Source organism: Rutidosis leptorrhynchoides, chromosome 1, assembly GCF_046630445.1.
Source record: "Rutidosis leptorrhynchoides isolate AG116_Rl617_1_P2 chromosome 1, CSIRO_AGI_Rlap_v1, whole genome shotgun sequence".
Classification (NCBI taxonomy): Eukaryota; Viridiplantae; Streptophyta; class Magnoliopsida; order Asterales; family Asteraceae; genus Rutidosis; species Rutidosis leptorrhynchoides.
In genome coordinates this window covers 159,992,212-160,019,955 of record NC_092333.1, presented here as the reverse complement: position 1 = coordinate 160,019,955, position 27,744 = coordinate 159,992,212, and the positions used below count along the sequence as shown (strand labels likewise).

At 34.0% G+C, this 27,744-nt stretch overlaps 3 protein-coding genes across 3 annotated transcripts; all 3 read left to right on the top strand.

The window, feature by feature from the left end:
* The first annotated feature begins 3,362 nt into the window (after positions 1-3,362).
* Positions 3,363-3,868, top strand: LOC139890701 (glucan endo-1,3-beta-glucosidase 14-like). Its single transcript, XM_071873613.1, has 2 exons — positions 3,363-3,731; positions 3,809-3,868. Exons 1-2 carry the CDS (start codon positions 3,363-3,365, stop codon positions 3,866-3,868), a joined length of 429 nt encoding a protein of 142 aa, XP_071729714.1.
* A 9,574-nt stretch (positions 3,869-13,442) lies between these two features.
* On the top strand, positions 13,443-17,537 carry LOC139866576 (ferredoxin, root R-B1-like). Its single transcript, XM_071854855.1, has 2 exons — positions 13,443-13,572; positions 16,852-17,537. The coding sequence occupies exon 2, from the start codon at positions 16,858-16,860 to the stop codon at positions 17,314-17,316; it is 459 nt and encodes a 152-aa protein (XP_071710956.1). The 5' UTR covers positions 13,443-13,572; positions 16,852-16,857; the 3' UTR covers positions 17,317-17,537.
* Positions 17,538-25,337: 7,800 nt separating this feature from the next.
* On the top strand, positions 25,338-27,266 carry LOC139890683 (glucan endo-1,3-beta-glucosidase 14-like). The gene is made up of 3 exons (XM_071873592.1): positions 25,338-25,380; positions 26,099-27,129; positions 27,207-27,266. The coding sequence occupies exons 1-3, from the start codon at positions 25,338-25,340 to the stop codon at positions 27,264-27,266; spliced, it is 1,134 nt and encodes a 377-aa protein (XP_071729693.1).
* The last annotated feature ends 478 nt before the right edge of the window (positions 27,267-27,744 follow it).

Sequence of the window (27,744 nt, the reverse complement as noted above, 5' to 3'; positions counted from 1 at the left end):
CTGGGAAGAGGATACCGATTCTTGATCGTCAATTTGTTGAGTTCACGGTAGTCGATACACATACAGAAGGATCCATCCTTATCCTTCACAAACAAAACAGGTGCGCCCCAAGGCGAGAAGCTTGGTTGGATAAATCCTCAGTCTAACAGTTCTTGTAGTTGACTCTGTAATTCTTGCATCTCGGAAGGTGCGAGTCTATAAGGTGCGCGAGCTACAGGTGCAGCTCCTGGCACTAAATCAATCTGAAACTCTACTGCTCTCGGCTGCAGTAATCCAGGCAATTCCTCTGGGAAGACATCGGAAAATTCGTTCACAATTTGAACGTCGTTCACGCTCTTCACCTCAGTTTCTACCGCTTTCACATGTGCTAGGACAGCAAAACGTCCATTCTTCATAATCTTTTGCGCTTTCACGCAACTAATGAGGTTCAACTTCAAGGTACATCTCTCTCCATAGATAACCAGTGGCTCGCCATCTCCTTGTGGTATACGAAGAGCTTTATCTCCACAGATAATATCGGCCCTTATCTTGCTCAACCAATCCATACCAACGATCACGTCAAAACTTCCCAGTTTGATAGGTATTAAATCAATTTCGAAATCTGCACCAGCTATGTTGATAATAGCTCCTCGACTAATATGGTCAACTTTTTCAAGTTTTCCATTGGCGACCTCGACAAGCATACTCTCTTTTAACGGGACTAACGACCAATTAATCTTATCGCAAAAATGTCTACATACATAACTTCTATCCGCACCAGTATCAAACAAGACAGAAGCTAAAATATTGTTGATTTTGAATATACCTGTCACCAAGTCGGGGTTTTCGCGTGCGTCCCTTGCATTAACATTGAAAGCTCTAGCGTGGGGTGGTCAGCCATCTTTACGCTTGTTTGGGCACACATTTCTAAAGTGGCCCGTCTGTCCGCATTCATAACACTTCTTCGGTCTATTGGTGTTCGGCTTCCCATTCAAAGTGGTGACCTTGCAGTCTTTTCCAACATGCCCAGACCGTTGGCACTTCTCGCAGACAACATTGCAATACCCAGTATGGTGTTTGTAACACCTCTTGCATTGTCGTAAGGTTCCTTTGTAGTTCGAGTTTGAGTTGGTGTTGTTGTTGTTGTGGTTATCCCATTTGCGCTTCTCACTAGTACCCGCTTCAGACTTAGTTTTCTCCGGTTCATCGATGGTTATTTGATTCATTAAAGTATGCACCATGCGCATCGCTTCGGGAACATTCGGTGGCTTGGACGAGGTGACGTTTCCCTTAATGCTCTTAGGGAGTCCCCAGAAGTACCTCTCCATACGCTTGAATTCTGGAGTGACTATTTTCGGACACATCAGGGCTAGTTCCAAAAATCTCCTGTTGTAACCATCAAGGTCGTTCCCAACGGCCTTTAACTGCATGAATTCCATTTCCATCTTTTGGATTTCGGTTCTCGGACAATACTCCTCAATCATGGCACATTTAAATTCTTCCCATGGCGTAGCATACGCCTCATCAATGCCTTGTGCCTGTGCCATTGTGTTCCACCATGTGAGCGCGCCGTCAGATAGCGTGCAAGAAGAAAATTTGGTTTTGTTGTCCTCCGAACAGTTGCTAACTCGGAATACTGATTTAAGTTTCTCGAACCATCTGGTGAGACCAACCGGTCCCTCAGTGCCGCTGAAGTTATGTGGTTTACAGCTCTGGAATTCCTTGTAAGTACACCCATTTCGAACGGGTTGAATAACCGGTGGTGGTGGTGGTGGCGGTGGCGGTGGAGCTTGGGGTTGCATTTCTGCAATGGCTGTGGCTACACATTCTTGGATCATCTCTTCAATTTGAGCAGCAGTAGGTGTGGATCGACCGTTAGCCATGGTGTTCTAAACAAAATTTTTGACTTAAGTCAAAATCCAGTATTCAATATATAATAATATAGTATATAACAACCAACATGTAAACAGCACAACACATGTTAATTAAGTAACTCAAGTTGATACAAGTACCGCAAAACACCATACAGTAACGTAAATAGAACACTTGTGCAAAAAGTAACATCACAAAGTTTCCATTCATTAATAATAAGTTTCATACATCATGATAGATTAGTACAATACATAAGTGAAATATGAAACTACAACTAGATTAAATCATGAAATCTAATACAAAAGGTCCTACGGTGAAGGTGGGTGTAGGATGTCTAAAAGCTGAGCCAACTGCTCCTCGAGCTCAGTAACCCGAGCTCGGAGGATTCCCACCTCCCTCCTCAGTTCCTCGTTAGAGGGAGATGGTGGGGCAGGAGGTGCAGGTGGTGAAGGTGGTGCCGGTGGTGCAGGTGGTGCCGGTGGTGCAGGTGGTGCAGACCTCACGAAACGAGGTGCAGACGTTCCGGCTCCAGAAATAGTCAGTACGTAACGGGGTGTCTTACGCACTTGTGGGTCGGCAGGGTACGGCACAAGCCGCTTACGAGCAGTAACCCTACGACGCCGACCAAACGCATCAGTGAAGGCTCATCCTCCGTTGATCCCCGGAATGATGGTACCGTCGAAGCGATATCGCTTCTTCGGCGGGGTGGAGGGTGGCTGAATAGGTATATCAGCAGGGTCCTCATCATCACTGGAGTCGTCTGAGGAAGAGTCATCTGATGAAGAATCGGCGGATGATGAGTCATCCGAATCATGTGGTGGTGGCACGGGTGGCTGAACTGGCAGTCCGAAGGCGGCCAACATCTCTATGTGTCTGCCTGGCGGAAATGGCACTAAACGTCCATTAGCAGCGCGTCGGCACGACATGCGCATATCGTTACGGAATGGCCCTTCCCCGAACTCCGCCGGAATCACAACACCACCGATGCGGGGTTGTGGCTCCGAGGGTCCAGGAGCAGACGGAGCTGGAATCTCCGTAGGGTCCACGTGTCCGCCAATAGTAGCCACTGGTGCCGGCGCACTACTACTAGCTCCGGAAGACGAAGCGCCGGGGTCACTGGTGCGTATCGGGATCGTTGTGTCGGCAGCAGCAGCAGGTGGGGTGGCCGACGAGTCTAAACTGCCCAAAACGATAGCAGGTGGAACATCCGACATCTGAACAAGGAAAAATAAATTTTCCATGTCAGTAAGTCATAAAGCAAGCACGTATTAGGCCAACAGTTTAAATCATGTATAACAATAAGTAGCATGGCAATAATAACGAATCGTACAGAAGTAGCATGCAATCGAAAGCAAGTAATATCATACAGTAGTGAAATCATGTAATATCATACGGCATATAGCAGTAAAAATAAGCAGCAGCATGCAGTAAGTTCAGCGGAAACAAGTAAACTAGCAAGTTGTAGATTAGTCCTATTAGTGGATCCGGTTACAAATCTTAAGTATGATAATATGCTTTATGCTCAAATTGATGCGGTTTATTCGGGTATAAAGGCATTGGGTCATAGTGATGTTCAAGTTAGGATTTCTGAAACCGGGTGGCCTTCAAAAGGTGACGTGGATGAACCGGGGGCCAGTGTTCAAAATGCAGGGATTTACAATAGAAATTTGTTGCAAAGGATGCAACAGGGTCAAGGGACCCCGGCGCACCCATCACAACGAATTGATATTTACGTTTTTGCCCTTTTTAATGAGAATTTGAAGCCCGGTCCAACGTCTGAGAGAAACTATGGCTTGTACTATCCTGACGGTACGCCCGTTTACAACCTTGGTGTTCAAGGGTATCTTCCTAGCATTGATTATTCGTCTTCGGTGAAAAATGTGAGTGAATGCTAGTTTTTCCCTTATATGTTTTCGGGTTTTCATAATTCTTTTCTAATTGATGTGTGTTTTTGCAGACATTGTGTATGTACCGGCTTTTGGTATTGCTTCTTGGATCATCCATCCTATTTGCATAGATTGATAGATACTTCAACTAACTTTACATGGAAACTTCAAAATCCTTAAAAAGGGGAGTCATCAATATAGGTAATCTTTAGCTTAAATTTCTTCATTTATTATTGGTATACATGAGTTTCGGACTCGTTTTATGAGCTGACTAATGTTAAGGCTACTAAACGCTTTGCGAACAGACCATAGTAATCGTGATGGCACATATTTGTCTTTACATATAGTTTTTATTGTATGTACTTTTATAGCAATATTATGGTATAAATGGTATAAAGTAGTGACCTTGAAGTCACAATGAGTGGCATATCTTTTTGGAATCATTCATATATGATAAACTATAAGCAAAAACACAATTTTTTTTCGGAATATATTGATGGAATCTCTAGCTATTGGCGGTACTTATCCCAAAGGTGGTGTCCGCCCACCCTGAATTTTACGGAACAAAAATTTTTACACTAAAAAAAATTACTAAAAAATAAGGTTTTTTTTTAGTATTCGTCTCTGCTGACTATGAAAGAATTAAAAAAAATTTACACTCGCCCCACCTGTATCCGAGTTCAAGTTCCGCCGCTGTTGAGAAAAATATCCATCTTTTGTACCACATTGGGCTTACCAAGTACAATACTTTAAATGTACAAAAATGACATCTTTCTAGTATCTTATATAAAAACTCCAACTTTTTAACAAAGCTAGTAATTTATAATTGCAATCATTCTTATTAATGAAATATATCATTAATATTCATATTTTTTTTAGGGTATGATTATATGATAGATAGGCTATTCGATGAACGTTATGACTAATCACCACGACGTTTTTCAGGGAGAATAATTGCACGGATGATTCAAGACTTTTGCCCTCGTATAGTGTCCACCAACACCAAGAACCACTGGTGCCAATGCTTTTCCATGCTTGTCATATCCGACTCGGCCTTCGCGACAACATAGTACTTGCCATATACATACATATAAGAAATTCATCTAGTACACTAACACTAAAAGCTACATTTATAAGGAAAATTGGGATCTTTTTCCCAAGTATATCAACATTTAATTTATTTATATCCGTATCATCTTATTTTAGATATGAAGTTCTTTAGTGAAGGTGTAGTAGTTTTTGCTTGAGTTTTGGCTATTTCACGCAAAAGTTAATGTACATGATTAGTATAATTCATGATGTAGTATATAATATAGTATATAATTCATGTCATGACGAAGTATATATAATATAGTATATAATATAAGTTCTTTATTATAATATTTTTGTTAAATTAATCATTATTTTATAATTATATTAAATTAAATATAAATGTAATAATAAGGATATTGCTAAGAATAACTTTTAAGGCTGTCGTTAACGTTCATAAATAAAATGGTTGTACATGACGGTTATATGTTGACTATAACACGATTATTAAATTTATAATACTTTTATGCAAGTTAATGACTGTCGTTAGCAAATTTCTAATAATAATAATAACAATAATAATAATAATAATAATAATAATAATAATAATTGTTATTGTTATTATTTATTTATTATTATTGTTACCGAGTATTATTATTATTTTTTTTTTTTTTAAAGGCAAGCAAAATAACATTGATCAATCACAAGATATACAAGAGTTTGAGGGAAGCCCTCACTAACAAGCTAGGTTTGCAAGAAGGCAAACTTACACGACTTTACAAGGATGACTATATATACTATTCTAAGATATACACTCGGATCATTGATCCATTAGAGCCAATCTAATTTACATTTCTTTTTTAAACGATGAGAAATCCACTCGAAGGATCTAATTACGGAGTGTCACCGAGTATTATTTATTATTTTTTTTTTTGAAAAGCAAGCAATATATAACCACAAGAAAAACAACGAGAGAGTTTCAACGGATACAAAGGATAGAACGAGGAATCTAACCTAGCCGTGAAAATAAAACAAACCACCGAGAAGACTATATACATTAAATAAAATGCAACGAAAAAAACCTATTAACCAATTCCCGATCTTGTAGAAGTTGAGACAAAAGAGCACGGGTTGATGAGCCATTGATGCCAATCAAGGGATGAATTTTTGAGACGTTTTGAGATCCAAAAGAAAGATGTTGTTTGAATGTTGTTGAGGGTGTTCGGAATGCACCACGAGATTTTGTTGAAAACCAAATCGTTTCTAGCCTTCCACGAAAAGTAACAAACGACCCACTTGAGACCTTGCCAAATAGTTTTTCCAAGAGAAGTCATTGGTAACGAAAATAACGCGCAATCGTCCACGACTTGGTCCATAGATAGGTTATTAATTCCGGGAAGGTTCCACCATTTAAGAACTTGATTCCATAAGTCAATAACTTTTGTACATTGAGATAAGATATGGTCTACGGATTCAACATAATTGTTACAAACAGGACAAAGCACGGAGTCTAGATCTATACCTCGTTTATCTAGCTCAACCCTTACCGGTAACCTTAATTGTTTTGCTCTCCATATAAAAATTTCCACTTTGAGAGGAATCGCCTTATTTGTGAGAGTTTTCAAGTGAGGTGCCGAAATCACTGAAGATGACGAAACATCGATAAGATTTGATAAACCTTTTGTTTTGAATATCCCATCCGGTTCCAGAATATACTTCCATGAGTCACTTACATCACTGTTGAGAACGATTGTTGTAAACATCGAGCATATAGCCTGTAACTCGTTCTGAGATCGACCCCGGATATTACCAGACCAATTCCAACATGGTGTCAGGAGGCCATTTTCCTTTACCAATCGAACAGCAACCGACACATCTTTGATCACTTCCAAAGCAAATAATCTAGGGAATTTATCTTTTAACTTGAATTCACCAAGCCATGAGTCGTGCCAAAGTTTAATAGACTGCCCGTTTCCGATTACTTTGATGAATGAAGATGAGAATCCAACTCCCTTTGCATCGATTGATATACCTGCTTTGATGATATTGCTCCAGCTTGAACCTCCGAAACATGACCTGTGAAAGTTAGCCGCATCTAACCCCCCGTCGGCCCATAAATACTTGAAATAATCTTAACCCAAAGAGAGTTTTGGTTCGATTTGAAACGCCACCACCACTTGGCTAATAAAGATAGGTTTTTTGCATTTAACGACCCGATGTTTAACCCGCCCAAATCATAAGGTAAAATCACCTTATCCCATTTGACCCAAGAGATTTTTTTTCCCTCCCCCGACCCGCCCCAAAAGAAATTGTACCTCAAGGATTCAAGTCGCTTTAGAACACTTGCGGGAGCTCGGAAGAGAGAGAAAAAGTAGAGAGGCAAGCTACTAAGAACCGACTTCACAAGTGTTAACCGACCACCAAAGGAGACCGATTTAGATTTCCATTCCGATAGTCTTTTTTTGAACTTATCAATGACCGGTTGCCAAAAGCTAGCTTTGGTCATTTTTACACCAAGGGGAAGGCCTAAGTATTTCAATGGGAATGAACCAGGGGTACAATGAAATCTTTCTGCCAAGTTGCAGAGTTCGAAGTTATCAACCCCGACACCATAGAGGCTACTCTTTTGGAAGTTTACTTTAAGACCCGATAATTTTGCAAAACATTTTAGAATAATGGTGGTCTTACAAAGTGTTATTTATTATTATTATTATTATTATTATTATTATTATTATTATTATTATTATTATTATTATTATTATTATTATTATTATTATTATTATTATTTAATATTGTTGTAAATTTAGTAGTTAAATATGGATGGTAATTAGTCAAATATGGATAATAAAATTTGTACTATATATATATGCATAATGTAAGTTACAAAAACACACATATACATTAAATACATCACACCTCTCTTCAACCTCTTTCTCTCCTATATCTTCTACAACACATCTCTCTTTTATTGGTTCTTTCAATTTGAATATATTGAACCAGGCCACTAAAGGTAGTTATAAGCCTACTGAAATATAACACGTTATCAGCACGAAGTGCTCCGTATAATCAAGGTTTATCTAAGCAAGCACACGTCACTAATCAAGGTAAGAAATTATCTAACTTTTATTAACTTCACTAACATTTATATTTATGTTATTTAAGTTATATATGGTCGGTTATACCGCCTGAATTATATTTCTGTAATCTAACTTTTATTAACTTCACTAACATTTATATTTATGTTATTTAAGTTATATATGGCCGGTTATACCGCCTGAATTATATTTCTGTAATCTAACTTTCATTAACTTCACTAACATTTATATTTATGTTATTTAAGTTATATATGGTCGGTTATACCGCCTGAATTATATTTTCTGTAATCTAACTCTTATTAACTTCACTAACATTTATATTTATGTTAATAAGACCTCATGATTGTACGCAACACGTCATTTGACAACACGGTACTTTATGTACGCAACACGTCATTTGACAACACGGTACCAATGCTCTGATACCAAATGTGATGCCCCGTACAAAACCATCGTGTACGAATCATCAACAACAGGATCATTACAAGGTTAAGTACTACATGCTGTAATAAAAGAAGTTGCATTCACGATAAAAAGATTACGTCATAACCGACATCAATTGTTTTACACCAACAGTATGCTTCTACGAATAGCAAGCATGAATAAATATATGTGACCCTTAGGTCGTTACAAAACATAGTTTCAAATGTATTAAAGTTTGAATGCAAGATAAACAGTTCATGCGGTGATAACACTATAGCAGCGGGTGTCTACGGCAAGCCTAGCACGACAGCGAAAGCAAATAACCTTAAGCACCTGAGAAAAACATGCTTAAAAACGTCAACACAAAGGTTGGTGAGCTATAGTTTAAGTATAACAGTATGTAAGGTAGGCCACGAGATTTCAGTGCTACAAAGAGCGTTTCAAAACAGTATGATAAAGTATATGTTAACCGTGGGCACTTGGTAACTAACTTAACGTTTATACCCCCTGAAAGTACACTTGGCAAGTGCGTATGTTTACGAAGTATTAAACACTCGTTAAATGCTAGCGCTACTAGCCCGAGTGGGGATGTCAAACCCTATGGATCCATATCTAAGATTCGCGTTCACCGGTTCAAAAACCAATGACTAAACGTTACCGAGCTAAAGGGAATGTTTCTGTCGTTATATAACCCACACATATATAAGTTTAAGTACTCGTGCCTAGTATGCAAAACATAAAATCCGCATGTATTCTCAGTTCCCAAAATAAGTTAAAGTAAAAAGGGAATGCTATAACTCACAATGATAATGTAGCGGTAAAGTATGACTCGGAAAGTAAGCAAGTAATGAAGGTTGTCCAAACGGGTCCTCAACCTAAGTCAAATATTACTAAGTCATTAAATCGTCCGAATAGGTTTAAAAGTATGTAAATAAGGTCTTAAGGGTCATCATCATTCATCATCAAACAAAAGGCGTAAAGTAAGTTTCGTTTATGAAAGTAGTTTAAAACAAAGGATGACTTTGGTCAGTCACCACGGCCTCTAACCTTACTGAAATAAGGTGAGACCAGTGGCCATGGATCCGTATATGAGTTCTTTAAGTGTGGTAAAATTTACAGAAGCAAACTCGTCTTCGTTTGACCGTGGCAATGGTCTAAGTGCGAGTAGGACAGAAATTTCTGCACAACGTTAAAAGGACATAGTGACGATCGGAGGGCCATAAATCCTAAACCGTAACTCAGATTAAGACGAGTCCTATATGAAAAGTTATCTATTCGAAAAGAGATATTTGAAAATCATAATCACAACAGCCCAGGTCTTACTGATCAGAACCAGAATACAGAAAACAGACAGGTCAGTAGGTTCCGGTGGTTCTTGGTGTTCGATGCTTATCACGGTTCTCATCCTTGATGCATGTAGCTTCAAGTGTACAACTCGTTGATGTGTTTACATCAGTTTCACCAAGGTTTGACCATCATAACCCAAGTGCAAGTCTAAGACATGAAGCACAACTCACTTAAGAGTTGTATGAAGTTTGATGAACCAAAGTTACATCAATGTCTTAGATCTAACACATACATGAACTTTAAAACTAATAATAAGTTACAAACTTGAAAGTAAACTCATGAAATCAAGATCTTAAGTTGTAGAACATAGTTCTTAGTTTGATCTTGAAGATCCAGGACTCAAAAGTCTAGATCTAACATAAGTGTACCAAGTTATAATAATAGAAAGTTTACTTACATGTTCTTGAACTTTTAAAGTTAACTTTAGTTCAAGATTAATGAGATCAAAGTTAACTAGTAACATTTGACCAATAACAACCAACAAACATGAAATTAAAGTACATAATACAAAGAAATAACTAAGTAAACAAGTACAAGGTTCATGGTTGTTCATACTTTAAAGATTCAAATTAAAGTTTGATCTTTAGAAAGTAAACTTTAAAGTTTACTAACATGACTTACAAGTATGATTTGCAACACATGAACTCTAAATCTTCTGAAACAATAAATGAAGAACATAAGCTAGAAACTTTATGTTCTTGTATGCCTTGTAAGAACAAGTTAGATGAAGAATCAAACTAACAAGTTTGCTTCTTGAAAATAGTAAGTAAACAACAACAAGTAATTAATTAACAAACATGAACAAGTATCAACTAACAAATGATGATGAATGTGTATATGTAATTCGGTTTTAAGATGAAGAAAAGAGAGGAAAAGTGTTCTTATTACTTACAAGTATGAGAGCAAAATAAGAGAAAAAAGTTGAGAGAATATGAGAGGTAAGTGTGTGTTTGAAATGTGAAGAGTAAAGCAAGTAAATGTAGTGGTAAAAAAAAAATTAAAACTCCTCTAATGGCCACCAAAGGCCACGGCCTGCAGCAAAGGAAAGGGGAAGGGATTTGTTTGTTGGTCACTTGCATGAAAAGCTTGAAAAAGTTGGATACTTAGAGGTGCATGCATGGGGAGAAGTTGTAACAAGATTCCTACAAGTATTAACTAACTAGTTCATCTCTAAATAATACTTACATAAGTAAATGGGCTAACCAATCCTTGTAAGATGTAGGGTGGGCTTATAAGCCCACATTCATGAGTCCATTACACTAATCATGCCCAAGTTCAAGTATTAACAATTTAAGTCCAACAAAAGCTCAAGTAATTAACCAACAACCTTAGTTAATTAAAATGATTAATAAACTTAATCATGAATGTAAATAATACTTGAAAATATTATTCGTGTAAGTCTCGGGCGTCACAAAGACGTTTCGGGCAATTAAAGTCAAGTACGTTTAGTCATGGCAACATGTAAATGTAATAACATACATTCGTTTAATCACACGTATTAATAATAACAATTATTAATAAATAAACGTTGGAAAATCCAGGGTCGTTACAAATACCGAACTGGAGGGACTTAATGATACGCATATTTCCACGATTCATAGAGCGCGTCACACTTACTTTGCACATGTCTATCTTGAGGTGCTCAATGACTTGTCAAAATATTTTGCTTTATTAGAAAGAACTTATAGTAAGATATCCGTAAACAACTAATATGCCTCACTTTTAAAGCGTTGAAAACTATGAAACAAGTATGCGGTAGTTCAAAACTGGAATTGGCACGATAAACATGACCAAGAAAGAAGACGGCGTAAACAACCACCATATGCGTGCGCGTTACATATTCTACGCACGTATGTTGCCTCCAGTTAAACGTACCGTAGGCGCAACACTACTAGCGCATTATAAACGAACGGAAAATAGATACAGTACACAACATGACAAAAAGACATTATAGATGGTTGCACGATCCCCACACCAGGTAGGGGAAATATAAGTGGTTACGACAGCTGACAGATTGTACCGGGGACCATCTTTGCTTTTATAGCTTTATGGACATGGTAGTACAGTTTAGAAAGGATAATGTCACTAAAAGACAAAGAGGCTTAGCTATAAATAAGGTCTCTTACCTTTGCAATTGAGGGGCGATTTTGTGGGTATATAAGACAACACACATATATTCTCCATCATATTCATCTTTATCATCATCTTCAAGTATTCAACCCGCGCTACCGGAATTCCAAACAGCTTAGAGTTGCGTTAATTGTTACAGGTAACGTTCCATAAACATAAATCGAAATACCTTCCCTTGGGTCATCGATACCGGCTACTCCGACGATGGTGGGTCGACGTTTAACCACCTCTATTGAGATCTTTATCTTACAATGGGGTTATTCACGGTGCACCGGACTGGAGAGTTAAACTCGAAAGACCCTTAAACCCTCTACTTTTCTTAATAAGTGTAGACTGAACCCCTATGATTTAATCTATGCTTGATCATTGCAGGTACAGTTCAACCGACTTCAATGGAATATTCGGCTCACTACAACGAGATCGGAGACGCCCTTAGCGTCGAAGGTTTTGGTCCTAAGTGTAAAAAAGGCGTATTGCCGAAGTGTTTGAGCCGAATGTGTTTGTTAGTAGTTCGATTGATGCATGTAGACCGGGGCATGAGGTTTCAGTTGACTCGGGCATTTTAGATAATGTGGCTAATTTAGTTCCGGGTAATGGTGCGGGAAGGAAATTTTGTATTTGTGTGAATGTGGCGTGTAATGGATTTTTCCAAGAATGGTTTGCTCATTAGTTTGAAGACATCGTGTCCTAAAGGTGGAGCAAATACTAAGGATTAGTTGAAGAAGAAGGCGGGTACGGCTGATTCATTTCGTTTGAGGAACAACAGTGATGATAACGACTATAGAGATGCAATCCAAAATTTGTTTCAAGAAGCTCCGGAGGTTGGGCCGAGTAACGGGTCTTTGTTGGTGTCGAGGTCAGCTCCTTGGGGAGATAATATTGGTTTCTTCGAAGGGTTAGCGAGACGTAAGTTAATTCCCCCTTCTTTGGGTATTCTTGTCGGAGACGGGTCGTCGAATGTTCTGACTTATTCTTTAAATTCAAGTGCGGCCAAGCTAGTTGGCAACAACCATGTTGGTGGTTATATTTCTAAACCATCTCGTAATGTTCGGTAAGGAAAACATGTAATAGGTTAGTTTTGGTTCTTGAGTTTGCTTTCGTCTTGTTTGTTTATCGTTTGTTCCTATTGGATTCCATTGTATGTTCTTTGTTGTCTGATTTTCTTTGTTGTGAGATGAGGCTCAGGTTTAGTTAGCTTTTAATCGTTTTGGTTTCAGTAGGTTTAGTTTACAATCCTAGAGCTCAATTGTCTTTGTTTGTATTATGTTTTATTCTTTTTTTTGGAGAAAATGTTTGTTATAATGTTTGTTATATAGGTTTTGTTTTTCGAAAAATAAAAATTAATACAGTGATTCTCAATTTGTTAAGGAAGTATGTTATGAGTGACAATGATTTCGTTCTCAATTGCTTATAGAAAAAAGTGTCGATGTGACACTTTGTAATAAGAGAAATTGTGTGATGAATGAAATTAATTTATTTATACCACCTAATGTATATTATTTTTTAATTAATTTATTTAAAAGTTTAATATATTTATTTTACATCATTTATATTTATACTTAAATTAAAAATAATTATCAAACATATTTGAAAAAAAAGTTAAATCAATTTTAATTTTTTTTAAATAATTCACGTCATGAACTATTTAAGGATTAATCAATTTATTTGTTTACTAGTAACTAGTAATCTTAAACACATTCTACAAGATTCCTCTGCTCGCTATAAATTAACCAACCCTTGTTCTTTTTACTTAAACCCCTGCTGTCGTTTCCATCGATTACTCCGCTTCTCTGCTATCGTCATTCGTCCCTGTAAGATTTTCTAATTTTTTTTCCCTCTTTTTAATCATCATCGCATGTTGTTTACATCGATCATCACCTTATCTATGTAATTGATTGTTTGCATGTTTAAATTACACATTCTAATTCACTCAATACTTGTTGAATTTGTTTGTTTTTTTCTAGACAGATCCATATTAATCCATCACAAATTTTTAAATCAAAAATCATGCTTTTTATAATGAAAAATATTTATATTTATGTTATTTTAATTATTACTCGATAAAATAAGAAATTACAAACCCTAATTGAATTATTAGGTATCCTGTGTCAATTTTGACTGATTCATCTCTTAGTTTGACCTTTGTGTGTGTGTGTGTGTGTTGGACAACCCTACTGTAAGTATATAGGTGTGGTATATTGAAATTTTTGAAACCTATAAGCTCATTTTAATGGTTAATTGCCCTAGAATAAGTCATGAGCTTATACTTATAATGCTGTAATTTTTAAGCCATAGAATAAGGTTATCCAATATTTCACATTTTAATAAGCCCTAGAATAGCCAAATTCTTCTTTATAAAACCACTACGAACATTGTACTACGATTTTGTCTTTGTATATTCAGTGTTGAAGGTCTACCAGTTTGAATGTATTTCGTAGTCTTGATGCCTTTTTTATAGAAAAAATAGTGCAATATAACGATTTTAATTATTATGTACTAGAAATGAAAGCTACACATCTAATTTTGTACCCACTAGATTTTAATCATCATTTTGCTTGATGCATGAATGATACACATATGTATCCGATAGACTCGTGTTTCTGAAATGTTAAGACCTTTGAGATGGCTTTATTTACTACCAATGGATTAGACCCATATTAAAGTTTTCGTGTATTCGTACGCTGCGTATTTTTTCTTTGACGTGTTTGAAATTGCATAATTAAAGTGCTTATGGCTTAAAAAGTCTGCCCAAAATAAGCATCATTCGATCAGCTTAAGAAAAGTGTGTTTTTTTTTTTTTTTTTTTTTTTTTCTGAGATAAGCCAAAACACACTTATTTAGAGCAGGTGCAACTTATGTTCTGTGTAACATCTAATTCTCTATATGTTGATATGCCAATTCATAAAGGAAACGTGCAACCTGATAACATTAATTTGCCCTTTTTGATGTATTGTCTGATATAGTAGTATGGCCATTTTTTATATCTTCTATTTTTTCTAGTCCTTAAAAGTTTGTGAACTGTCTACTTTATAGAATGTTAAGTGTTCAATTTTAGAACGAATAGAGATGTCTGTGTATATTGTTTCATGCAACGTGCATCCTCTTTAGTCACAATATTCACATTTCTTAACATAATTCTGTAGCAGAGATCGTGACCCTGTAAATAAATTGAATTGAATATATTTATATAATTATATTTGTATCTTATTGTGCATGCTCAATTGCATGAAACGGTGACCAACCTCAGTTTGTTTCCATTTTGTTATACATAATAACATACTTTGTTTTTAACCATCAAAAAGATTCAAACTTGTAAATACTCTTTTTGAAATTATGATGATGTGACAACTAATGTGGTAATAACATTGACCATGTTGACCAGTTTCTTATGTGTTACTAACATGAGACTTGATCACCAATTAAGTTTTAAGATTACTTTAAATGAAGACTTTATGAAAGGCAGTCATTTCTTTCCTTTTCTTTGTGTTTGAATATCAATAAGACTTTGACCATGTTGACCTTTTTATATGTGTTGCTAAACTTTCAAGATTACCCAAAATGAAGATTTTATAAAAAACAGTTATCAACCTTGATGTTGTGAGTTCAAGTCACGCTATTTGTAACAGGGTGTGTGTGTTTGTTGTTCTAAAAAAAGCCAATTATTTCCTTTTTTTATGAGAATATAGATAAAAGGTGCTTGCCCAAATAGAAATCAGACTAAAGTTGGTCACTTTTTTTAATGCAATTTACTTTTATTTTGCACAACAACATGCTATAGAACTGGCTTTCTTATACTAGGCTAAACATAAAATCAATGTATCTATTTCTGTATGAGCCTACCTTATTAACGGTTTTTATGAAAATATGTAAATCTTGTGTGTTCGTGAACTGTCTACTTATAGAATAAGTGTTCAATTTAAGAATGAATAGAGATATCTGTATATATTGTTTTATGCATTGTGCATCCTCTTTAGTCACAATATTCCCATTTCTAAGCATAACTCTAGATCGTCTAGTCATCTGTTACCGTGTAGATAGACTGTGGATAAACTGAATTGGATATTTATGTATTTTATTGTGCATGCTCATAAGAATTATTGTCTAAAAAGTAAATTGCATGAAATGGTGATCAGCTTCACTTTGTTTCTAATTGTGTGTAACATACTAACATACTTTGTTTTCAACCACTAAAAAGATTCAAACTCTTAGATACTTTGTTACAAGTTATGATTATGTGACAACTAATGTGGTAATAACATTGACCATGTTGACCAGTTTCTTGTGTGTTGTTAACATGAGACCTGAACACCAGTTAACTTTGAATATGTATGAGGCTTTTCATGCCCGGGAGGGCGGGTTTTACTCTGATGTATGCGGCCTAACCAGAACTGAATTATCCGTGATCGTTTCCCACCCCAAGATTTGAACCCGACACCTCAAAATGCAGACTTTATGAAACCCGGTCATTTCTATCCTTTTCTTTGTGTGTTAATCTAAGTAAGACTTTGACTATGTTGACCTTTTTCTTACATGTTGTTAACATGAGACTTGAATACCAATAAACTTTCAAGATTACCCAAAATGAAGACTTTATAAACGCCAATTATTTCATTTTTTTTTCTGTGAATTTAGATAAAAGGTGTTTCCCCAAATAGAAATAAGACTAAAGTTGGTAACTTTTTATAATTTTTAAATACAATTTGCTTTTATTCTGCACAACAACTTGCAATAGAACTGACTTGCTTATTAATCATCTGATTCAGAGTCCTAAAATATTGATACATTTAGTGGAATCTTAGTTGGTTCGTGTAGTTTTATTTTCGGGTTGCCGTGTCACGGGTTTTGTGTGTTCGTGTTTTAAGGATTTTAAATTTTGCATCGTGTTAAAGTTGATGTATGTGGTCACTTGGTCTCGTTGTTTTTGCCAGCTTCTGGCTAGTGTTTTTTGATTAATACAATTGCTTGCTTTTCAAAAAAAAAAAAAAAAAAAAAACTGACTTGCTTATACTAGGTTGATATTCAAATCAATGTATATATTTCCGTAGAAGCTATCTTATTATTAAGGCAAAAATGTAAACTTTATGTTTCAGGTAACCATGGCGTCCATTGTAGCTCCTACGCAATGCATGGTCAGAAGTGCACCTGGAACCCGCACAACTCCCGTTGCCATTCTTAAACGACCATCTTCTCTTCCATCAATAAAAAGCGTCACAAAAACCTTCGGTTTAAAAACCAGCTCATCGTTCAGGACAACATGCATGGCTACATACAAAGTTAAGCTTGTTGGACCAAATGGTGAAGAGAATGAATTTGATGCACCTGATGATACCTACATTCTTGATGCAGCCGAAAATGCAGGGATCGAGCTTCCATATTCGTGCAGAGCGGGTGCGTGTTCTACTTGTGCTGGGAAGATGGTTGCAGGATCGGTTGACCAGTCTGATGGATCGTTTCTTGATGATAACCAAATGAAGGAGGGGTACTTGTTGACTTGCGTGGCTTACCCGACCTCAGATTGTGTGATTCATACTCACAAAGAAACTGATCTTTATTGAGTTGGAAGTATCTTGTTGGAACCTTTGTGTTTTTAAACATTGTTGTCTATATTTGAACATGTGTTTGTCGTTTTAATCATTGGATGCTAGTTTGTGTTGGTTTGTATTTTCTAATACTAGAGAACTGGAAGAATAATAAGTTTAATGGATGATGTCAATGACAAAAAAATGGGTTGCAAGTTGTAACAAACTTGCTGATATGATGGTCTTGTTTTCCAGGTTTTAAAAGTTAACCAATTTCTGTTTTCTTAAAGAAATGAGTTGATACACAGGTTTAATCCTACTCGCGGCAAGAATTTACATCTCTTTTGGCAGTAGGATGATGATTACTTCTATCACATGTGTGGGGATGTGGTAGAGGTACTTTTGCTTCTATCACATGTGTGGGGACATGGTACTTTTTCAGCATCCGACTCTTTTGAGGTAGGTGTGGTGGGTTTCTAAAGGGAACACAGGGTCAACGTACACCTCTAGTATTGGGCTAAAGTTGTTCAAAATTTAAAAGGAAATTGTCATTGGGCTTATAGTTGTAGAATAATCCCTGCTAAATAGTTCATGTTACATGACTTTAAGACTTTTCATAACGCAGCGCGATAGCCCCGAAAACTCCACCATCACGCCACATAGTGGCGCACTATGTGGCGTGATGGAGCTCAAATTGGTCCGGCGTGATGAGAGCATCACGGGAAGGAGAGAAGTGTGGTGGCCGGTGAGAACAAATTAGAGACTGCCACGTTGTATGGGGTGGAATGTTTGAAGTTGTGGTGATCGTATGGAATGGAATGTTTGAAGCTATGAAATGAAATATTTGAAGCTTTTTTTGCCCGGTGATACAGTGAACAACGATGATGAAGATGAAGATATATTATTAAATTTCAACTTTAGCCCTTGAATTATGAATAAAGTTTACATTATAATCCCTAAAGTATTAAACTAGTTTAAACAAAATTCAAAACTTCTTTTTAGTTAATAACTATCATGTTATTTCATAAATTATGTATATGTATTATGAATAAAGTTTATATATGTCTTATTACTTTTATAAAAAATGAAGGAAATAAAAAAATAAGTCATCACATGTCATATCAGTATTATATTCCACAAAAATACCTCATCACATTTCATCACGCCTTCACCAGTAAATATGGTCTACATACGAGTATAATATCTCACAAAAATACCTCATCACATCTCATCACGCCCCCACCAGTAAATATAGTCTAAATACGAGTATATGTTAATTTGTGTTGTGAACTTGTGATACCATACTTTTTGTTACATAAATTGTTATTCATGTGGTACATAACAAGTTTTTGATGCATTTGTGTTCGAATTTAAGATTTTTTTCAAAAGAAAAATAAAATTAAAAAAAGTATCCAGGGTGGATTATTAAAATGGAGTAAAAGGCACCGACCTTTTGATGAAGGGGGAGTTAGGATCGGTAGGCTCCAAACATTAGTAACACATGAACATTAGTAACACGTGCCTCCTATTGAGATCTGCGTCATCCTTTTGTATTTCGTTTTCTAGTAATTTACCTTATAACTAATACACAAAACTTGTCTTATTTATTACGAATAGTACTATTTAATTTCACTTTTTACAAACCTAACCCCCTAACTTTCATTAAAATACAAATCGAACACCCACTTTATATTTATATTATAAATTATTATTTATCTCTTCACTAACACCAAAAATACTGAATAATAACACCCACCACGCTTTACCGATTTGTACACTGCCCTCAAACAGTAGAACACACATAGGCCACTATTGTGCTTAATTTTTTTTTTGTCTCCAACGATAAAAGAAACAACTTTCTTAAAAGGAACAACCCTTCAATGCTACCAAAAGATGTCGAAAAACTTTTTTTTTTTACAAAATAGATCAACTAACTTTAACGCTAAAAGAAGCAAATTTTCACAAAAGGAACAACCTTTCAATGTTAGATGTCGAAAAAAATTCTTTTTTACAAAATAGATCAAGATTTTTTTTTTTAACTCGCATTCAAAACGGAGCCCCCAGCGCGAAGCGATGGTTCCACAACTAGTTACGGAGTAATAATCAATTAAGGTTTGTTGTCGTGAGCTTCTTGTACGTAGTTGCTTGTATTAGATTAGCTCACGTAGTTTAATTTTGTACGTTTTAAGAAAATAATTTTTCTTTTGGTTACAAAGTTTTTTGTTTTTACGTAAAAAAAAGAATAAATAATAAAATATCCATTTAGAACTCTCTAATCCCCTAATATATCAATATCAATTGTGTTGATAACAGTATATATATATATATATATATATATATATATATATATATATATATATATATATATATATATATATATATATATATATATATATATATATATATATATATATATATATATATATATATAGTGGTAGGATCAAGAGGGAAGTAACCATTCGGGGGGAAGCGGGGGGAAGCAAAAACTTTTTTTTTTTCATTTTTTGAAAAAACTGTGTTCACGAACATTATAGATGAGATGAAAATATGAACATTTAGTAGAGACACTTTGTGATAAATGTTTTTATTTTGGCGGGAAAACGCTCGAAGAAGTAATATATAACAATTATCGTGTTTTTCGAGCGTATTTTGAGGTTTTAGCTATTGGGGTTTAGATATTAGGGTTTAGATATTAGGGTTTATAGGGTTTAGATATTAGGGTTTAGAAATTTAGGGTTTAGGGTTTAGATTTAGGATTTCGATTGAGTTTTTAACACGAACGGTTTAGAGTTTAGGGTTTAGGGTTTAGGGTTTGGTGTTTTAGTTTTATGGAATAAACCCAAAACACCAAACCCTAAACCCTAAACCCTAAACCCTAAACTCTAAATCGGGCTAAATTTTACTTCATAAAACATGAAAAAAAACGTTCATATTCTTCACGAACAATATTATCTTGAATGTTATTTTTGTCGATCGTTTTCCCGCCTAAATAATAACATTCATCGCGAAGTGTCTCTTCTAAATGTTCATATTTTCGTGTGATCTTGATGTCGGAAAAAAAAAAATTCAAAAAAAACGAAATTTTTTTTTTTGCTTCCCCCCGATTGGTTACTTCTCCATTGATCCTGCCCTATATATATATATATATATATATATATATATATATATATATATATATATATATATATATATATATATATATATATATATATATATATATATATATATATATACTGGGTTTTTGAGCCCGTGCGTTGCACGGGTGTGTAAAAAATCGTGCAAAAAAATGTAATTTGAAGTTTATATTGGTATGTAAATAGCGATACTAAAAATAGATTAAATATAAGAATTAATTAAGAGTCTGTGGTGTTGACAAATTTTTAAAATTCTTTTGAGTTTAAGAGCCCGTGATGCTGAGTTTAGCCTCACTCAAAAGGTGTCCGTGTGATGCCCCGTACAAAACCATCGTGTACGAATCATCAACAACAGGATCATTACAAGGTTAAGTACTATATGCTGTAATAAAAGAAGTTGCATTCACGATAAAAAAAAGATGATGTCATAACCGACGTCAATTGTTTTACACCAACAGTATGCTTCTACGAATAGCAAGCATGAATAAATGTATGTGACCTTTAGATCGTTACAAAACATAGTTTCAAATGTATTAAAGTTTGAATGCAAGATAAACAGTTCATGCGGTGATAACACTAGAGCAGCGGGTGTCTACGGAAAGACTAGCACGACAGCGGAAGCAAATAACCTTAAGCACCTGAGAAAAACATGCTTAAAAACGTCAACACAAAGGTTGGTGAGCTATAGTTTAAGTATAACAGTATGTAAGGTAGGCCACGAGATTTCAGTGCTACAAAGAGCGTTTCAAAACAGTATGATAAAGTATATGTTAACCGTGGGCACTTGGTAACTAACTTAACGTTTATACCCCCTGAAAGTACACTTGGCAAGTGCGTATGTTTACGAAGTATTAAACACTCGTTAAATGCTAGCGCTACTAGCCCGAGTGGGGATGTCAAACCCTATGGATCCATATCTAAGATTCGCGTTCACGGTTCAAAAACCAATGACTAAGCGTTACCGAGCTAAAGGGAATGTTTCTGCCGTTGTATAACCCACATATATAAGTTTAAGTACTCGTGGCCTACCTTACATACTGTTATACTTAAACTATAGCTCACCAACCTTTGTGTTGATGTTTTTAAGCATGTTTTTCTCAGGTGCTTAAGGTTATTTGCTTCCGCTGTCGTGCTAGTCTTGCCGTAGACACCCGCTGCTCTAGTGTTATCACCGCATGAACTGTTTATCTTGCATTCAACCTTTAATACATTTGAAACTATGTTTTGTAACGACCTAAGGGTCACATACATTTATTCATGCTTGCTATTCGTAGAAGCATACTGTTGGTGTAAAACAATTGACGTCGGTTATGACGTCATCTTTTTATCGTGAATGCAACTTCTTTTATTACAGCATATAGTACTTAACCTTGTAATGATCCTGTTGTTGATGATTCGTACACGATGATTTTGTACGGGGCATCACAGTCCGCTTTGGATCATAGAATGCTTTTGATCATAGATTTTAGAGCCCGTGCGATGCACAGTGCGTAAAATAATCGTGCAAATTAATTAATTTTTTGAATAATTATTCTTTTGAGTTTATGAGCCTGTGGTGTTGACACTTTCTAAAAGTTTTTTTTTTAAATCTAAGAGCCTGTGGTGTTGACAATTATTAAAAATTCTTTTGAGTTTAAAAGTCTGTGGTGTTGATAAATTTTAAAATTTTTTGGATGATGTTAGTAACTTAACGTCTTCAATTTTTTTATATTGTAACTAAATCATATTTATATTGTAAATGTTATTCAGATTGTTGGACTCGGTATATTGCATACAATTACAATATATGTTACTGTATACGGTTGCTTTAGAAAATAAATATACAACTATTAAAATCAAACTTACATACATATCTTATTAGTCTATTACACTTAAATTAATATCAGATTATTTATATTATTGTGTGTATTCTTCAAATAGTGTTTACGAAGTACTAAATACCAGATTATAATCAAATAATGCTTTAAATAATGCTTAATATGTTTTGGGCTTTTAGACTACAAATAATAAATGAGCTTATTTATAGTTTTACTTGTTAAATGAAAGTAAATTAAATATATACCCACATGTTGTGTAATGGGTAAGTTTATTTTTCATAATAAAACAAATGATAACAAATTCAGCCGTCATTCTTTTCAATGGTTTTCTTTGAATTTTGCAAATCAAAAGAAGAATAATATATTGCTCTGTATCTCGTTTTAAATTAAAAGAGCAAGTATCTAAATATCAAGATCCAGAAAAACGGGTTTGTTTTTAGTTTTTTATTTATATTTATTATATTTATAAAATAAAAATAATTGTAATTGTAATAATATATATAACCTATACATATAACAATTCATAAATAACTTTCAACCATAATCAAGAATAACTTTTTCTTTTATATATATATATATATATATATATATATATATATATATATATATATATATATATATATATATATATATATATATATATATATATATATATATATATATATATTAGTAAATAATACATATAAGGAACAAATTGAATCGTTAGTTTGTTTATTTCGATTATTATTCTGATACAAATTTATTTATGTTAATAATCTTGACACGTCATGCATATATTTTATTTACAACATCAAAAAATGATCCTTTTTATTAACAGACACTACTAATACTAATTAATCCGAGTATTATTAATTATAATAATCTTGATGATGAAGATGAAAATGACATGTGACATATATATGTTTTATACAAGAATTATTGTATAATGATAACATTCAACAAATATAATTTAGACCTTACTAACGTATTTTTATTTGACACGTTCTATGACAAATTTTCAATGGACTTATATTTTCTCTAAATATGATGTAGTATATAATTTATAATTTATATCTAATTAAAAAGAAATTAATGGAGGGAAAAAAATTGTAGACGCTAAGTTACTAACACCGTCCAAAATCACTTTTTAAATTTGTCAATATCACGAGCTCTTAAACCAAAAAGAACCTTTAAAAATTTTCAATACCATGGTCACGGGCTCATAAACTCAAGAATAATTGTTTGAAAAAATCAATTTTACCCACCCGTGCAAATCATGGACTCCAAATTTTTATTTGTTTTTGCTATTTACATATTTGAATAATATAATTTGCTACGGTTTTTGCACGACTTTTTACACACTCGTGTAACGCACGGGAAGATGAAGATGACTTGTGACATATATATGTTTTATACAAGAATTATTGTATAATGATAACAAAAAACAAATGTAACTTAGACTTTACTAACGTGTTTTCATGTGACACGTTTCATGACAAATTTTCTACGGACTTATATTTTCTCTAAATAATACGTAGTATATAATTTATATATATGATTAAAAAGATATTAATGGAGAGAAATAAAAAAAATTGTAGACGTTAAGTTACTAACACCACCCAAAACCACTTTTTAAATTTGTCAATACCACGGGCTCTTAAACTCGGAAGAACTTTTAAAATTTATAAATACCACGGTCACGGGCTCTTAAACTCAAGGATAATTGTTTGAAAAAATTAATTAATTTTGCACAATACTTTTACCCACCTGTTCAATACACGGGCTCTAACGTTTTATTTACTTTCGTTATTTATATACTTAAATCATATAATCTGTTACGATTTTTGTACGGTTTTTTACACACCCGTGCAACGCACGGGCTCTAAAACCTAGTATATATATATATATATATATATATATATATATATATATATATATATATATATATATATATATATAGCCAAAAGTTCAAACGAGAATCATAAAAAAACGAGAACTGCGAGAACTTTTGATTTATAAAGATTTTCACATGTAAATAGATTGAATCACACATAAACCTTGATCAAGAGTATGAATGATCATTAAATAGTTGAAAAACACTTATATTTTACCTATATAATTAAATATATTATTTCTCGTTCACATGTGCATATTTGTTTCCGAACATGTGAACATTTTCATATAATTAACAATTTAACATGTAATTTGAGCTAATGAACATATGTTTGTTAATGATATGTGTATTAAGTAATATTTGCATGTAATTTGTTGCATTTAAACGCATAAAAACTATTAAATTAAATAGTTTTCGCAGTTCTCACCTTTTTAGTGGTTCTCGTTTGAACCTGCCCATATATATATATATATATATATATATATATATATATATATATATATATATATATATATATATATATATATATATATATATATATAAATAATAGAGGTATTTATATTAAGTTCAAAATTAACTAATATTATTTATATTAAGTACAAAATTAAAAAAACGTGCAATTTTATTTAGTTAGGATATTAAAAACCACATATATATTCAAGTTAGGATATTAAAAACCAGTACTGAAATCAAGATTGTGGTCATAAAAATCTGTGGACTACAAAAACAATGAAGAATAAAAGAAATGCACGAAACTACAAAGAAAATATAAATCAAGCTGTAAGAAAAATATCTCGCACGATAACAACATTGCAATTTCATATCATATTTTCAAGTTTATAATTTCGCATGAAATATTCCCAAATTTGGGAATATATTTCTAAATATTTAACTAGTACACAAATATACAATATATTTCTGATTTATCTTTTCTATTAAGACCATCAAGGAGGTTTTATTAAAGGTATTCAAATTAATATTAATCTAATCACCTCGCTAAAGTAATTCGTTAAAGGATTAATAATTAATAATATAAATATAATACAATATAAATATAATATATAATATGGATTAATAGTAATATAAATGTAATAATACACACACATTGTGCAGTGTATATAAAGGCATCCTCATTGAATTTCAATCGCCTAAAGCAACATTCAATCTATACCGGTCGCCGGAGAGTCTTTTTCCGACTCCGGGGAACGGTGGAAGCTACGAGTTTCATTTTTAATGGCTGCCATCCTCTGTACACTTATGCTCATCATTTTTTCAGGTAATTAACTTTTTTTTTTATTGCATTTCTCTTCAACAGTTTTCTAAATTTCAAATATTCTTGTAAGTTAATGATACAAATATAGAATTTAAAGCATTATCATGCGAAAAAGATGTAACCTTTTTTCAATTCTATAAATTTTTAAATTGGATTGTAGATGTATCAGGATATCAAGATTCAAAATTTCTTATTTTATTTATTCACTTGATGCATTTTTATTGCATTGAAGCTAAAGAAACTAGACTGCAAAATCAGTTAGGCACACATTATAAATTTTTAGTAAAAATATAGTAGTATCAAGATTCAAGAACTCTTGTTTTTTGGCTTTTCTTTTTGTACCACTAGTAAATTCAATTTTTAGCATTGATGCTAAACTTTTTTTTTTTAATATGATTGCATACTGATTAATTACATCATCATAAGGTTATACTACAGGGAAATCAGTAATCTTTCCAATATGGGATTGAATCTGGCTAATTTAACTATCAAAGGATTATTTTTCTTATAGTACTATGGAGTATATATTATCTATTATAGTTTTTTAAAAGATTAACAATTAACAAATATATGAAAATTCAACAACTTCTAAAAAGGGTTTTGAATCTGGAGTCAAAATGATCACAAAAAAGCTAACTTTTTACTGTAGGTTCATGTTTTCAGAATCTTGGATCTTGATTCTTGAAAGTAATCAAACTTTATTGATTTTGATGTCATCCAGATTCATTTGCTGGTACTTTCAGCCTTGGAGTTGGGATAAATTATGGACAAATAGCCAACAATCTCCCATCACCATCGCGTGTATCTACCCTTCTCGAATCTTTAAACATCAGCAGAGTTAAACTATACGATGCAGACCCGAATGTATTAACTGCATTTGCCAACACGAATATCGAATTCATCATAGGTTTAGGAAATGAATACCTTCAAAAGATGCAAGATCCTCAACAAGCACAAATATGGATTCAACAAAAGGTACAACCTTATATTTCACAAACTAGAATCACTTGTATAACCATAGGAAACGAGATTTTAGGCGGTTCAGATCCTCAATTACCATTTTATTTATATCCTGCCATGAAAGCAATGTATCAAGCTTTAGTGAATTTAGGATTAAACTCACAAGTTTACGTGACAACCGCTCATTCACTTCAAATCTTGAAAACATCTTTCCCACCTTCATCTGGTGCGTTTCGAGATGATTTAATTCAATATATTCAACCAATTCTTGGATTTCATGCGCAAACAAATTCCCCTTTTTTGATTAATGCATACCCTTATTTTGCATATAAAAGTGACCCAAAAAATGTAGCTATTGAATACTTGCTATTTGAGCCAAATGTGGGGAGTGTGGATCCGGTTACAAATCTTAAGTATGATAATATGCTTTATGCTCAAATTGATGCGGTTTATTCGGGTATAAAGGCATTGGGTCATAGTGATGTTCAAGTTAGGATTTCTGAAACCGGGTGGCCTTCAAAAGGTGACGTGGATGAACCGGGGGCCAGTGTTCAAAATGCGGGGATTTACAATAGAAATTTGTTGCAAAGGATGCAACAGGGTCAAGGGACCCCGGCGCACCCATCACAACGAATTGATATTTACATTTTTGCCCTTTTTAATGAGAATTTGAAGCCCGGTCCAACGTCTGAGAGAAACTATGGCTTGTACTATCCTGACGGTACGCCCGTTTACAACCTTGGTGTTCAAGGGTATCTTCCTAGCATTGATTATTCGTCTTCGGTGAAAAATGTGAGTGAATGCTAGTTTTTCCCTTATATGTTTTCGGGTTTTCATAATTCTTTTCTAATTGATGTGTGTTTTTGCAGACATTGTGTATGTACCGGCTTTTGGTATTGCTTCTTGGATCATCCATCCTATTTGCATAGATTGATAGATACTTCAACTAACTTTACATGGAAACTTCAAAATCCTTAAAAAGGGGAGTCATCAATATAGGTAATCTTTAGCTTAAATTTCTTCATTTATTATTGGTATACATGAGTTTCGGACTCGTTTTATGAGCTGACTAATGTTAAGGCTACTAAACGCTTTGCGAACAGACCATAGTAATCGTGATGGCACATATTTGTCTTTACATATAGTTTTTATTGTATGTACTTTTATAGCAATATTATGGTATAAATGGTATAAAGTAGTGACCTTGAAGTCACAATGAGTAGCATATCTTTTTGGAATCATTCATATATGATAAACTATAAGCAAAAACACAATTTTTTTTGAGAATATATTGATGGAATCTCTAACTATTGGCGGTACTTATCCCAAAGGTGGTGTCCGCCCACCCTGAATTTTACGGAACAAAAATTTTTACACTAAAAAAATTTACTAAAAAATAAGGTTTTT